This window comes from Rhinopithecus bieti, unplaced genomic scaffold, assembly GCF_001698545.2.
Source record: "Rhinopithecus bieti isolate Rb0 unplaced genomic scaffold, ASM169854v2 scaffold_13704, whole genome shotgun sequence".
Classification (NCBI taxonomy): domain Eukaryota; kingdom Metazoa; phylum Chordata; class Mammalia; order Primates; family Cercopithecidae; genus Rhinopithecus; species Rhinopithecus bieti.
This window is the reverse complement of record NW_016808231.1, coordinates 2280576-2295189: the sequence shown is the minus strand read 5'-3', so window position 1 is coordinate 2295189 and position 14614 is coordinate 2280576. Positions and strand designations below refer to the sequence as shown.

At 55.5% G+C, this 14614-nt stretch overlaps 1 protein-coding gene across 2 annotated transcripts in view; it reads left to right on the top strand.

Annotated features, from left to right (window-relative positions):
- Positions 1 to 12886, top strand: part of ITM2C (integral membrane protein 2C) — a 14412-nt gene extending 1526 nt beyond the window's left edge. Inside the window, exons 2-6 of one of the 2 annotated variants that reach the window (XM_017886350.1) lie at positions 7399 to 7539; positions 9608 to 9796; positions 10506 to 10616; positions 11047 to 11197; positions 11649 to 12886. In XM_017886350.1, coding sequence (XP_017741839.1) covers positions 7399 to 7539; positions 9608 to 9796; positions 10506 to 10616; positions 11047 to 11197; positions 11649 to 11740 — 684 coding nt within the window. In that variant the 3' untranslated portion in view covers positions 11741 to 12886. The remainder of the gene's footprint in view (positions 1 to 7398; positions 7540 to 9607; positions 9797 to 10505; positions 10617 to 11046; positions 11198 to 11648) is intronic. The other variant, XM_017886351.1, reaches the window with a different exon arrangement.
- The last annotated feature ends 1728 nt before the right edge of the window (positions 12887 to 14614 follow it).

Below are 14614 nucleotides of genomic sequence, written 5' to 3'. Positions count from 1 at the left end.
CACCCCAGCTTCCTCCGCCTTCCCTCTGGCCTGGGGGAGAGAAGGCATTTCCGCCGTGGAAAACTGTCTGAGCTGCGTGCCTTGTGTCCGGGAAGGGCCCGCAGGGGGCAGAACGCGTGGCCGGCAGGGACAGGGAGGGAGGGAGAGCTGGCCCAGCCAGGTTTTATTGTGCCCGGCAAAGGTATCTACGTGGGCGCCGCCCCCAGCGGTCTTGTGGCGCACCAAGCCCATGTCCTGCCCGCCTCCCCACCCCGCACTGAGGCAGGACTAAGAAAGTCTTTGTCCACTGCTTACCCCCTTCCTGCTGCAGGCTTCTGAAGAGTCTTCCTGAACGCCTAGCCCCTTCCCCAGGTTTTGTGGCTCAGATTCGGGCTTGCCTGGGGCATTAAGGGGCCTGCAGAGGATGACCTGGACCCTGGAGGAGGGGGCGCTGGAGAGGGCCGTCAGAGTTGGGTGTCAGCCTGGGCAGAGACCCTGAGTGAAGAATGCCAGGAGACTGAGAAACCCCTGCCCTTTTATGGTGATGGCTGCAGCGACCAGTGGCCCAGAGCCACAAGATTCAACAACCACCTAGGCCAGGTTGGGAGTTGCTGTGCACCCCATCAGAGCAGCTCCCCCCTTCATTTGAAGCTTAGGTGGAGGGGAGGCTCCATATTTGAAGAAGATGGTTCTGCAGCTTTAAAAGTTTGCAAGGGGTTCTTCAAGCTTCGTTTTCTTTGGAAAGGAAGCTGCCCTCCACTCAGCCTGCGGAGGGGCAGGGATGGGAGCAGGAGGCAGCACGCTTGCCCATCTCTTTTCCTAGCCACCTCTTCCTGGAGATATTTGAGGAGGGAGGACCAGGTCAGACAGTGGGAGGATGTCATTCCGACTCCATCAGAAGGTCCCCCAGATTTTGCAGGAGCGGCACATTCTCCAGCCGCAGCCTGCTGATGGCATGGGGTTGGGCAGTCTGACAGAGACCTGCGTCTCGGGGCATAACTGATATCCTAGCTTCTGGCTTCTCATCAGGCTCTGAAATTGTGCGTCCTTTCTTCCCCCTCACCCAGCATGAAATGGAAATATCAACATCTTCCTGCGTGCTGTTTGTAATGGCCTTGAGCCTGCTGAGTACCTCCTCCCCAAAACTTTGTTAGTTGGACAGGGTCCCCTCCCTCTCTAATTGGCAAGGGGGAGCTTAGGAGTATGCGATCTGGGGAAAGAATTAGATTCCTAGCACCTTTAGGACAGAACTGCGTGTTAGTAAACTTTCACAGCTTCCCGAGGCCCTGGCATGGTGCAGAGGGACTTGAGGTGTTGCATATTGGCTCTGCCCATCACCTGCTAGATTTGGAGCCTTGGAAACAGTTCACTTCTGGGGGCCTCCTGTTGCCTCACTTGGCCAACGGGCACATTTCCTCCTCACCCAGTTTCTGGCAAGGAGCCAGGCCTCCTCTCCTGCCCCCAGCAATAAGCAGGCAGGAGGCTGATTTCTCAGCTGTAGCTCAGCGCGCTGAAAACGATGGCAGCCAGGAAGCTGCTTTCTCAGGGCAGGGCGTGTAGATTTTGTCCCATGCTGTTGGGGATGCCCAGGAAAGATTATTAAAATGTTTCTTCTGGCTGGCAGTGACCCCAGAACCCTCCTTGGTGTCTGAACTGGACTCCAAAACAAGATTTATTTATTTTTGTCTATTTTTTTGTTATTATTTATTATTATTATTATTTTGAGACAGAGTCTCACTCTGTCACCTAGGCTGGGGTTCAGTGGCATGATCTTAGCTCATTGCAACCTTCACTTCCAGGTTAAGCGATTCTTCTGCCTCAGCCTCCCAAGTAGCTGGGATTAAAGGCACCTGCCACCATGCCTGACTAATTTTTGTATTTTAGTAGAGACGGGGTTTCACCATGTTGGCCAGACTGGTCTCAAACTCCTGACCTCAGGTGATCTTCCCACCTCAGCCTCCCCAAAGTGTTGGAATTACAGGCTCCCGCGCCCTGCCCAAAACAAGATTTAAAAAGTGATCCCTGGGAGGAGCACTCGGTGAACAGATGATTGTGTGTTGAGGCAGTTCTTGACCTGTGTCCAGGCCCGGAGTGAGGGTGGGTGGGGGCAGGGCGAAGCGGCAGGAGCACCCTCTCTGTGGGCACTGCCCTTGCTTCTGAGCAAAAACTGCAACACAAGGAGGATTTTGTCTGTGGACCTGAGGCTGGAAGGAAGTGCCTCGGTGGGCCGGGGAGGGATGGGGGTGGGGGCCAGCTGGGCTTCCAGCTGCCCAGCCTCCCCACGTGGTGTTTTGACTCTGAGATAATGAGGAGCCTGCGCTGGTGGGCCGCTGGAACACTGCCAGCTTGGGAAGTAGGCTGGACCGGAAGCACCCCGTGGGGCAGCAAAGCACCCCCTCACACCGCCAACTGGATCCCTCTTCCCCTTTGGGGGCCCACTGGCTGGCCGTGCCCCTCTTAGCCCACCCCTTCTCCCCACACCCTGCCTGTGCCTGCATTCACACACATACACACACACACACACACACACACGCACGCACAAATGTGGGCATGTAGAGGCTCATGAGCTGGGGGCTGCAAGGGGAGAAAAACAAGTTAAATACAATCATCTTCTTTCCTCTGTAATTTTCTCCTTGGCATTTGCCTTTGATTAATGGTCCTGTGTCACCCCCTCCCCAGCCTGCATACCTGGGGATCAGATTTCACTTTCCTTGTGTGTCCTGGCTTCAAGCCCTTGACAGAAGGAGCTGGGTCTCCTGGAGTGGTTGGGGGAGGGTCCCGTGCCAGCCAGGAGGGCAAATCTGGCCAGCTTGGAGCCCTATGCCAGTGTCCTGATGCCCACTGGCCAAGAGGGCCTGGCCCGAAAGGACCTTGTGAAGCGGTGGCCCTGCTCCATCAGGTCCTTCCCTGTGGCAGCGTGGGGACTTTCAGGGCTGTCATCCATTCCTGGATTTGGCACCCCGGCAGGCCCCACAGTGGCTTTTCTGCTTTCCTGCTGCTTCTCTCTCCATTCCCTCATTTCTGCCCGCTTCTCTCAGCAGTCCTTGCATGTTTCAAGACGTTAGCAGATTGCCAGTGAGGATGAGTTTCTCTTAGTGCGGAGAAAAAATGTTTATGGTGAAAACACAGAGGCATAACCTGGCCAGCCCCTCTGTCCCCTACCCCACTCTCTCCCAGGTTCCCTCTCCCCATGAGGGAGCTTCCAGCAGTGAGCTTTTGTTCTCTGGAGGTGCCTTGACTATCAGGGATGGAAGAGAAGAGGGAATTCACCTGGCCCAGCCAAGCCCAGAGCGCATCTGCACAGATGCTGCCCGTGGGGCCTGTGGTCTTGAATGGAGGACAGGAGGGTGATTGGGGACCCCTGACCCTGTTGGCAGATGGCATCTGTGCCTCTGGACCACTGGGCTCTGTGTGCTTAGGTGGACAGTGTTTGCCCACTCTCCTCTCCCCCAGCTAGGCTCTGTCTTGAATCATACAAAACACACACACTTGATGGGTGCCCTGGCCTCTGTGGTCTGGAGCCTGGGAAAGAAAGCTGCTGAGGACCAGGAGAGATGTGGTGAGATGAGACCGCCCCCAACCCCCATCTTCCCTGTTCTCAGCCTGGGCCTCAGAAGCGCATGTCTGGCCGCCGAACCCCTCCAGGCAGGCTGCAATCTGCAATCATAGTTGCAGTTAATTTGCACATTGTTACTACAGGCTGGGGGCCGGGAAGCGCTCCCCTCCAGCCTTGGGGGTCTACCGAGTTAATGCTACAGTTGACTGGTTTCCCCCGACCATTTTGGCCCTGGTTTTGGTAAATCATTTAATGAGTGCCCCCGTGGGTCTCAGTTTAAACTGTCAGGGAGAGGTCCAGGCCTCTCTCGGGTCCCTGGACTTCTGGCTCATGCGCCCTTCACTCGGAGAGCTCTGTTGCCTTGGAAACAATATGCAATATTTTTCTACTTTCTAAATGGGAGCCCCGTCCCCAGATGCCTCGGTGTAACTGCTTCCTGTGGGGAGCAACATGTTTCTGAGTCTACAGCATGATAGGTGGAGCACCTAGGGTCTCAGGAAGGCGGGCCATTCGGCCATCTTTCTAGTGACCTGGGCACCAGGGATCCCGAGGGGCCAGGGCTCTGGGTTGAGCCCAGGCTCCCTGATGCACCACTGTCCCCAGACAGGTGTAAATACCCCGAGATCACAGGCTGCTTTGAGGGCCAAAGGGACAGTGAGGGTTCCAGGGCTTTGGAGTTTGAGCCTCGGTGTTGATTGGGCACAGTAGGCAGAGGCAGCACTGAGGTGGGATTTAGGGGTTCTCCCTCTGTGTGGGGCTTTATGGAGGAAATGCCTTTGCCTCCAAGCAGGGACATCTGTGCTTTCTGTCTACTTCCTGGTAGCCTGGAATGCTCCCTTCTGCACTTCTGCTCACGATGGTGCCTCTGAGGGCTTGGCTCTGCAGGTTGGAGGGAAGCTGGGAGTGTGGCAGGGTGGCTGAGCTCTGGTGTGTGCTGGGGGTATCAGCAGGGCCGTGAAAGAAGAGTACCCACCGCCAGTCTAGGTAAGGTGGGGGATCCCCAGCCTTCACAGTGAGGGGTCTTGGCAGGAGCCCCTGCCCTTCTCAGCCACACCTGCCACTGCTGCTCTTCAGCTGGCGCCATGGAAGCCTCACCTTCTCCCTGCTCTGCCTTCTCCAGCCTCCCTCTCTGGGGCCTCTGAGCCCAGCCCCTCCCCCAGGACAGGGAGACACAGGACCCAGTTCTGCAGCCCAGCAGAAAGGCGGAAAGGTGGAAAGGCAGGTGGAAAGGCGAGGCTGCCCTTTGCTATAAAGCTAGCAGGCCTCTCCTTGTCGGTGAATTTGATTTGTGGAACAGGCCCTCAGGCTCTCACATGTAGCACTTTGACTTTTTTTTTTTTTTTTCCTTTTCTATCTTTCCGGTTGTTAGCAATCTCACAAGCTAGCTTCTTTGGTTTTCCAGAATGCAGAAGCAAAAGTCTGGCCACAGTGCAGCCTCAACAGCTGTCCACAGAGGCAGCCCTAAAAAGGAAAGGCTCGGCTGATAAAGATCTGCTATTTTTATCTAGTACTTTATCCTTTACAAAGGGCTTTTAGGTTCTTTGTCTGGTTTAATCCCAGCAAAACCCCTGTCACGCAGAGTCTGCTCACATTTTGCATGGGAGACCTGAAGAGGGGGAGGTTACAGCACCCCGCTGGGTCTGTAGCCCCACTTGACCCCTAAATACAATCTGAGCCTGGTGTATGTTGTGTCCTAAGGGCAGGATTCACAGCTGCTATAGGCAGCCTGGCCTGTGTCAGGGTCAGCCACCTTTCCTTAAGACCTGCTCAGGAGCGCCAGAAGGGCAGGAGGGCATCCCTGGTGCCTGGTTTGCAAGAGCTCCTTTGTGGCTTGATCCCTGGGAGATGCCAGCAGAATGTGGCACCCCCGTCTCTTGCAGCTCCCAGGAGTCCATTGGAAAATCAGAGCCATTTAGTCCCCACCCCCTCTGGCCAGCAGCTGTCCCTGAGGGCCCTGTGTACTGTGGCCATGCCTGCCACTTGCTGGTGACCTTGGTTAGTGACCCTGACTGCTGAGGACGTGACAGTGGGTGGGTGGTCCATATGATCACGGGTCCCCTAAATCGGGGCAAGGTGGGGAGAGGCCCCAGGCCTCCTCATGGGCCAGGCAGTGAGGGCAGTGGTTTGACCTCCCACACCCTCCAGGCAGGCTCCCTTGTGGGCCGACTTGAGGGTCAGGGTGCAGGACAGGCAGGGGCACCCCATGGTGAGGATGCTGGGGGCCAGCTGATCTGCTCATACATGTCCCCAGTGAAGGGAGGGTCCTCCAGACGTTTTCTGTCCTTTTCCTAAGCAGGGCAGGTCAGACCCTCATCTCCCCAGGGCCCAGGTCCCACACTCCCCTGTGCTGTAAAAGGGTGGGAGGTGAAACCTGAGGAGCACAGCAGGAGCCCCCAGGGCAGGACCCCTGTGCTGTGCTGAGAGATGGAGCCTGTCCTGAGTCACTTAGGCCTGAACCACCCCTTCCGGGGGAAGGGAGAAAAGATATCTATTCCCATCCCAGAACGTCTGGCCGGAAAGGGCCTGAGAGGTCACTTGGTCTGACCTGCTCGTTTTGCAGATGGGGAAGCTGAGGCCCAGAAAGTGCTAAGCAGGCAGGTAGTGGCAGAGCCAAAATGAGAAGGTTGAGGCTCTGGGGCTGGATCCCCTCCCCTCCCCTATACTGCGGCAGTCTGCAGGAACTGACCTCTAACCTCGCTCTTGGCCGTATCTGGACACCATGGAGGAGGGATTAAATGATGAACTTTGGAGGCAGAGACTGGCCCTGGGGCTTTTGCAGTATCTCCAAGGGTGAGCAAGGGACCGGGGGAAGGCATGGGAGGTAGGGAGGAGAACAGACAGAAAATTGACCAAGCTCACCTGGCTGGCCCTTGGTCAGTGCTCTGCGTAAAGCAGTTTTATTGAATTTTATACTCACACACCTACGTCCACCACCCCACACACATGTGGCCTGGAGATGGGTTAGGTTGGCTTCTTGGCAGCCCTGCAGCTATGATCTTGAGCCCAGTTCTGGCTCCCAGAGCACATTTTTCCAGAAGCCTTCTAGCCTGGCCTTCCGGACATTTCTCTTCTGGCAGGAGCTCCCTGGTGTATGGAAGCTTCCGGGTTTCATCCTGTAGCTGTTACACCACTTGTAACAGCCTGCTTGACTGTGCTGGTCGGTGCCTGTGGGGGCCAGTGTGGATCACAGGCCTAGAGCTCCCTGGCTGGGGACAAGCACCCATGCCCAGACCCCATGGGGCTCCTGGAGCCCCTGCCCCCATCAGTCATGGCCTCCTTGGTGGAGTTAAGCAGCCTTTATGCAGCCTGCCCACCTCCCGTTGCCTTCAGTTTAGTCTTTCCTCTGCCCCTTGGTTTTAGAGTGAATCTTGTCACTCCCCAGCTCAAAAGCCTTCCCCAGGTTCCCCATCACCCAGAGCAGCGACTCCCAGCCTGCCTGGTGTGTCTCGATTCCTATAGACATTTCTAAGTCCCTGAAGTCACTGAGGCCAGGTCGGTGCGTCCCCCATCTTCCGTTTGAAATAATGTAGCATGGTCACGGCTGGTGTAAACAAGAGGCATAAGAGCTCAGATAACTCAAAATGTACCTGCTGAACCTGGCGCATCCCTTTCAGTGACTTCCAGGTGTGTCTCGGTTTCTGTTTTGAGTGTGTCTTGGTTTCTCTTTCGAGGTTTGTCTCAGTTTCACTTTAGCCAGGATGAGTCCAGGCGACCCTGGTGGGCCTTCCCTTCCCTTCCAGGTGTCATCCCTTTCCCCCAGGACTCCCTCTGGGCCCAGCCAGCGGGTGAAGCCTGACTTAGGGAAGGGGGGATTTCCAGGGGAGGGGCCCTGGCCCCCACTGACCCAGCTTTGCTGTCCACAGGAGGAGCAGCCCCCACAACATCGATCCAAGAGGGGGGGTTCAGTGGGCGGTGTGTGCTACCTGTCCATGGGCATGGTCGTGCTGCTCATGGGCCTGGTGTTCGCCTCCGTCTACATCTACAGATACTTCTTCCTTGCACAGGTGAGGGGCCGGGCCGGGAGGGGCCTTGAGAAAGGGTCATATCTACAGAGGTGTGGAGGGAAGGGAAGTGCCTGCAAGGGGGCAGCAGGAAGGCCCGGACATGCCCTCAGGTGGGAGTGAGTGCCCGGCCAGCCCACAAGACTGGGGTGCGCCTTCCTCCTTGGGGCATCCTTGGATGCAGGCCAGTCCCACTTTTAGCCCCTTGTCCTGGGGAGCCAAGCATGAATGCAGGTGACAGCACTGGGCCCGCCCCACAGGGCCACCCTGGGGAATTCTCACCAGAAACTCAGGTCCAGCAGATACTGGAACTGCAGTCCCCCTCCAGAGCTCAGACTCTGCACCTGCGGGTCACGCTTTAAGGCTGACCTAATTCTGCCTGTGCATGGACATTGGGGTTACCAAACAAGAGAGGGACAGGTGGGCACAGGCAGTCTCCACCACCTCCTTCCAGAAGCAGGAGGGTGTCCTTGCTGGCACCTACCACCCCCCTCCCCAGGGGACCTGGGCACAAAGCTAGGCCAACCCAGACCTGGGAGGGAGGGAGTGTCGCTGTGTGGTTGGAAATGAAGGTAGGTAAATTGAAAGGATAAACCTACGTACAACTCACAGGGAACCTCAGGGTGGCACAAAGGTTGGGACTTGCCAGTCTTTTATGACCCAAGTGACCTCCCACTCCTAAGCATTTACCTTTGTTGTCCCCCAGTTTTTCCACGATGGAAATTGCTTAAGAGTTTGCATTCCTAGGGCTTTCCCCTTGAAAGCTCAGCTCACACACAGCTGTCAACTGCCCTTTTTGTGCAGCATCCCCCTGCCCCGCCCCACCCCTTCCATGACCTGCATCCCCCTTGTTCCAGGGTCCTGTGCGGGACCCTCCCCCAGGCCTCTTCCTGTTGTGGCCCTACCCTAGGACCTGGTCCAGCATTTCCTGGTCTCCTGTGTCCCACCCTCAACTCACACCCTTCTCCCTGCACCCCAATTCGGTGTGTGGACACCTCCCATCAGCCCCTGGGTCTGTGCCCTGGGACAGTATTGGGGGTGTCCAGCCACAGTGGGATGCAACCCAGAGCCTCACCTTCCCTGGGCTCTCATCCCTGCACAGCCCGCAGGAGCCCCCATGCTGCAATGACTCATCCTCCCTGGAGAACTTGCACTGAATCAAACAGAGATGGTGGAATCCTGCCCATCCCAGGCCAGGCAGTCCTGAGCATGCATCTACAGGCCCCTCCAGGAGCCCCCTCCAGAAGTAAGAGTGGGCAGACTGGCCCGCCCAGCCATTCAGTTGATGGGATCGCGCCAGGCTGCCTGGCCTCCCTTACTGATGGAGCGACTGGACTGGCCCGCCAGACACAGTGTCTGTCAAGGTTTCTCCAAGACAGGGGTCAGGGATGTCCAGGAAGGGTGATGGCACTTGTCCGAGGCTGGACGTAGAGATAACCGTGGTGGGGGCACGAGACTCTTAAACAGTGTTGCCTCCAGCTCCACCTCCCCACCTGCCATGTTAGGCCCCTCCAGGTCTGCAGGCCAGGACAGCAGGTGACAGGAAAAGCAGACGTGCACAGGCCTAGGTGCCCAAGTCTTAGGTTCGTCCCTGTGGACCCCCTGCCAACCCCAGGCTCTTTCTCTGGTGTCTGCACCTCTGTGGCGGGCACGGAGGTGGCCAGGCCCTACTCCTGCTGGTCCACTCCATTTCCCAGTCACAGACTCAGGGAATTGGAGGCCAGAAGGGACCTTAGGGATCATCATGCTTTACAGATGGGGAAACTGAGGCCCACAGAGGTCTGCTACCTAGGACCCTGCAGACCCAGCTCACCTCCCTCCCATTTGTGAAGCTGGGAAGCGCCTTGCCCAAGACTCAGCTCATCTCCTCACTGGCAGCCTCAGACCCTGACCTGATGCCCCACCGTCTCAGTGTCTCCATCTGCGAAATGGGTCTCACAGTCCCTGCTCTTCTTGCTTCCCCAGGCTTTTGGGGCATGCAGTGGACAGGTAGGCAGAGGGGGCCTTGCAGAGTGCACTGTATGACCAGCCTCTCTGACTGTCTGTCTGTCTCTGTCTCCGCCTTGCTCAGCTGGCCCGAGATAACTTCTTCCGCTGTGGTGTGCTGTATGAGGACTCCCTGTCCTCCCAGGTCCGGACTCAGATGGAGCTGGAAGAGGACGTGAAAATCTACCTCGACGAGAACTACGAGCGCATCAATGTGCCTGTGCCCCAATTTGGTGGCGGCGATCCTGCAGACATCATCCATGACTTCCAGCGGGTGAGGCTGGCCAGGGCCTGGGGGGTGGGCAGGTGTCCCGGGGACCCAGGGCAAGGGGAGCGGGAGTGAAAGGAGACTCCTCAGAGGACAGCAGGTGTCTATGGTTAGGCTTACCAGGGTCTTCAAGACGCTGCATTTCTCTTGCTGGCAACAATGGTTCTCGCTGAGTGTGAACTAGCTGAGGCTGATTTGCTCCTTGGCCTCCTGCCAGCTGCACGCTGGCTGTCATGGCAGGGCCAGTGTATTGTATCGAGGGGTAGTATGTACACCATCGAGTGCACTGCGTGTACAGCTCAGGGGGTCTCTGCAGAGTGGGTCTTATGCATATTCATGTAACCCCCATGGGGCCTGGAACGGGGCATCTCTCGCTGAGGTCCAGGCTGTCCCAGGAATGGCTGGCCCTCACAGGTTTCATAAATGCACAGCTGGGATGTTACCATGTTTCCCAAACCTCAGCTCTGTAAACATGAGAAGAAGCTTTATAACAACAGAGGCGTTTGTGGCATCTTCTACAACAGGCTAAGAGAAGAGCAGGAAAAGGGAGTGCGCACCCAGGTGTTCAGGAGTCTGGGGTGGCCTGCTGCTGAAGGCCCAGGTCCCCAGGAAGGCATGGTGGGATTCCTGCCCCTGCTGGCCAAAGCTTCTTGCAGCCCTGCCCAGGTCAGCTGTCACCTCCTGCAGAGACTGACCCGGCCCCTTCTCCTCCCAGGGTCTGACCGCGTACCATGACATCTCCCTGGACAAGTGCTACGTCATCGAGCTCAACACCACCATCGTGCTGCCCCCTCGCAACTTCTGGGAGCTCCTCATGAATGTGAAGGTGTGCAGGGGGTTGGGGGGTTGTCTGCAGCGTCCTGTCCCTCCCTTGCCCCCTGTCTCATGCAGGCTAGGTCTGAGGTACAGGAAGTTCCTGTGTCGGGTTGGGGAAGCAAGAGACGTTGCTGTCACCTGGGCCCTGTACCCAGATTGGTCTCGCCTCTGCTATCCCCCTGCTTCCACATCTCCAGAGTCAATGCCCTGAGACCGGCTTCCTTAGTGTTCAAGGTTGTACCCTGGGTACAGACTCGTGCATGCGCCATAGCTCCTGGCAGCACAGGTGCAGGCACCAGGCACAGGCGGGAAGTCCCTGGGGACATCAGAAGGGCCAGCCCAGGGGCCTCTGGAGGAGGAAGGTGGGCTGGCATTTTGGGTGAGGGATTGGAGGAAAGCCTGCGGGGCTGGCTCACTGCGGTGGCCACCTCGTTTTGCAGAGGGGGACCTACCTCCCGCAGACGTACATCATCCAGGAGGAGATGGTGGTCACAGAGCACGTCAGTGACAAGGAGGCCCTGGGGTCCTTCATCTACCACCTGTGCAGTGGGAAAGACACCTACCGGCTCCGGCGCCGGGCGACGCGGAGGCGTGAGTGGCACCCACTGTAGCCCCTGTTCCGCGCCCCAGACCATAGTTATCCTCAGACAGTGCCTAGCCCAGCTGTCAGACAGCTGAGATAGCAGCAGCAATAATAGCTAGCGTTAGCAGAGAACTTCGTGCGCCGGGCAATGCTGTGTGCCCTGTATGACCTCTTAAGAGTGTAAGTCATTCTCATCCTCGTTATTATTTTTGCTGCCCATTTTAAAGATGAGGAAACAGGTCCAGAGAGGTTAACACCCCGGAGGTCACACAGCAGGGAGGTGGCAGACGTGGGCAGGCTGACTCCAGCTCTCGAGCTCTCCCCATTTGTCACTGTGCTCTCTGGGTGAATCTGGGCCTGGTGTCACTTCCTGGCCCTCCTGTGGCTCAGGCTGAGGCTGGTGGTCTCTCTGACTCAGCCAGGATGTAGGCCTCACTGGGGCTTTCTGTTTCCTCCCAGGGATCAACAAGCGTGGGGCCAAGAACTGCAACGCCATCCGCCACTTCGAGAACGCCTTCGTGGTGGAGACGCTCATCTGTGGGGTGGTGTGAGGCCCCCACCCAGAACCCCCTGCCGCCTTCCTCCTTTCTTATTTCTGGCCGCTCTCTGGCCCTCCTCCTTCCCCCTGCTTAGCTTGTACTTTGGACGCGTTTCTATAGAGGTGACATGTCTCTCCATTCCTCTACAACCCTGCCTGCCTCCCTGTACCAGAGCCGTGATCTCTCTGGGGGGCCCCCATCTCTGCTGACCTCCTGGGTGTGGCGGAGGGAGAGGGGATGCCACAAAATGTTTCTGTGTCCCACTGTCTTGAAGCTGAGCCTGCCAAAGCCTGGGCCCACAGTTGCACTGACAGCCCAAGGGGAAGGACCAGTTGGGGGAGCTGGGCGTGTGAGGCCCTGGGCAAGGGGATAGGGCTGGGGGGTGCGGCATGGGCTTCAGAAATATCTGCACAATTAGAAAGGTCCCCAAAAGCTTTTTCCTTGGAGGGTACACTTTCTTCACTGTCCCTATTCCTAGACCTGGGGCTTGAGCTGAGGATGGGACCATGTGCCCAGGGATGGACCCACCAGAGCACAAGGGAAGGTGACTCCCTGAGGGTGTACTGGGGACTCCTGTCAGTGCCTTCAGCCCACCAGCAGGAGCCTGGAGTTTGGGGAGTGGGGATGAGTCCGTCAAGCACAATTGTTCTCTGAGTGGAACCAAAGAAGCAAGGAGCTAGGACCCCCAGTCCTGCCCCCCAGGAGCACAAGCAGGGTCCCTGCAGCCAAGGCAGTGGGATGGGCTGCTGAGGAACGGGGCAGGCAAGGTCACTGCTCAGTCATGTCCACGGGCAACGAGCCGTGGGTTCTGCTGAGTAGGTGGAGCTCATTGCTTTCTCCAAGCTTGGAACTGTTTTGAAAGATAACATGGAGGGAAAGGGAGAGCCACCTGGTACTTGTCCACCCTGCCTCCTCTGTTCTGAAATTCCATCCCCCTCAGCTTAGGGGAATGCACCTTTTTCCCTTTCCTTCTCACTTTTGCATGTTTTTACTGATAATTCGATATGCTAACCGTTCTCAGCCCTGAGCCTTGGAGAGGAGGGCTGTAATACCTTCAGTCAGTCTCTGGGGATGAAACTCTTAAATGCTTTGTATATTTTCTCAATTAGATCTCTTTTCAGAAGTGCTTTAGAACAATAAAAATCTTTTACTTCTGACCTTGACTTGAGTGTGGCTGGAGGGGAGATGGGTATAGGAGGGGTGCTCCGGGCAAAGTCGAGGAGTTGGACCTCGGGGGCAGCAGGCAGGGAGAAGCCTGCAGACCTTGACATCTGGCCCCTAAAGAGCTGGACATCCTGGACTCAGCCAAGGAGTGTGGGATATCCCCTTCGTAGCACCCTGAATCCCTGTGACCACTCTCTGAGCCAGGTAGAGTTCACACTTTCTGGGTGAGGAGGGGAACAGGGCTGGGAGAGCTTACCGACTCGCCCAAGGTCATGCTGCTTTATGTGCCTGTAAACCACCCTGTAATGTTCTACCTGGCAGATGACATCATTATTGCATGTCCTTAAGCACAAGGGCGGTGTCCTATTTTCCACCACGTCTGGACAATTTGTAACCATTCCTGGGGGATCTGAAGTGAGATTTGGTGTGATAATCACAGGGTCACATTCTCCAGAAAATTCTGGAAGCAGCAGGAGAGCTGGCCAGAGCCATGGCTAAGTGGACCCCAGAGGTGGGAACTGTACCCTGCCCTGGGGACCAGTATGGGTACCCACCCGCTTGGTGCTGTTAAGCCTCAGTATCCAGTGAGGGCCATAAAATACTCAAATTAGTGCAGACACACCTTGTTCCCAGATCCAAAGGCAATCATGCAAAGACATCAGGTTTTTTTTTATATTTGCTGATTGAAATGCAATGCAATCACAATTAAAATGCCAACTGGATTTATTTGTTAACTTGACACAATAAACTCTTTTGAGGAAAGTAAACAGAATCGTCAGGTAGATCCTATAAAGGGTAAAGAACAGCCCTCCAGATATAAAGTGTTATACACCACAATAATTAAGGAGTTTGGTGTAGCAAAGACAGAGCCCATTGCAACCCAATAGAGGGACCAGACATTGACTTAAATTACACGAAAATTTCATATACGATTGTGGCAGCATTTCCAGTTAGCGGAAGATGTGGCTTTGCTGTTGTTGTTGTTGTTATTTTGAGATGGAGTCTTGCTCCTGTCACCCAGGCTGGAGTACAGTGAGGCGATCTCGGCTCACTGCAACCTCCCCCTCCCAGATTCAAGCAATTCTCCTGCCTCAGCCTCCTAAGCAGCTGGGATTACAGGCATGCACCACCACACCTGGCTAATTTTTATATTTTTGATAGAGACGAAGTTTCCCCATGTTGGCCAGGCTGGTCTCAAACTCCTGACCTCAGATGATCTGCCCACCTCAGCCTCCCAGACTGCTGGGATTACAGGTGTGAGCCATCGTGCCTGGCCCATGTGGGTTATTTTTAATGGAATAGCAGGATAGCCATTTTGACAAAAAATCTGGATTCTACTTCCCTAGAACAAGATTAATGCTGGATGGATGAGAGATTTTAATTATGAAATGAAATTATGAAAGTACTTGAAGAGATTATTTAAAAGATAATCTTGGAGGAGGAACAGCCTTTCTAAGCATGATATCTACCAGGTAAAAATTGGTCTATGAAAAGTTAGAATTTATATACAGCAGAGTATACCACAAAGCCAAGAGGTTTATAAGCAGTAAACAGGGAAATGTCTTTCCAAACACAGGGCATAAAAGGGCTATTTTTTTAAATATGCAAAGTTCTTACAAACCGTTATGAAAAATGAACAACCCAATAGATAAATGAACAAATAATATAAACAGTTCTGCAAATCAAAACTAGGGAGATACTTTTTTTTTTTTTTTTTTTTTT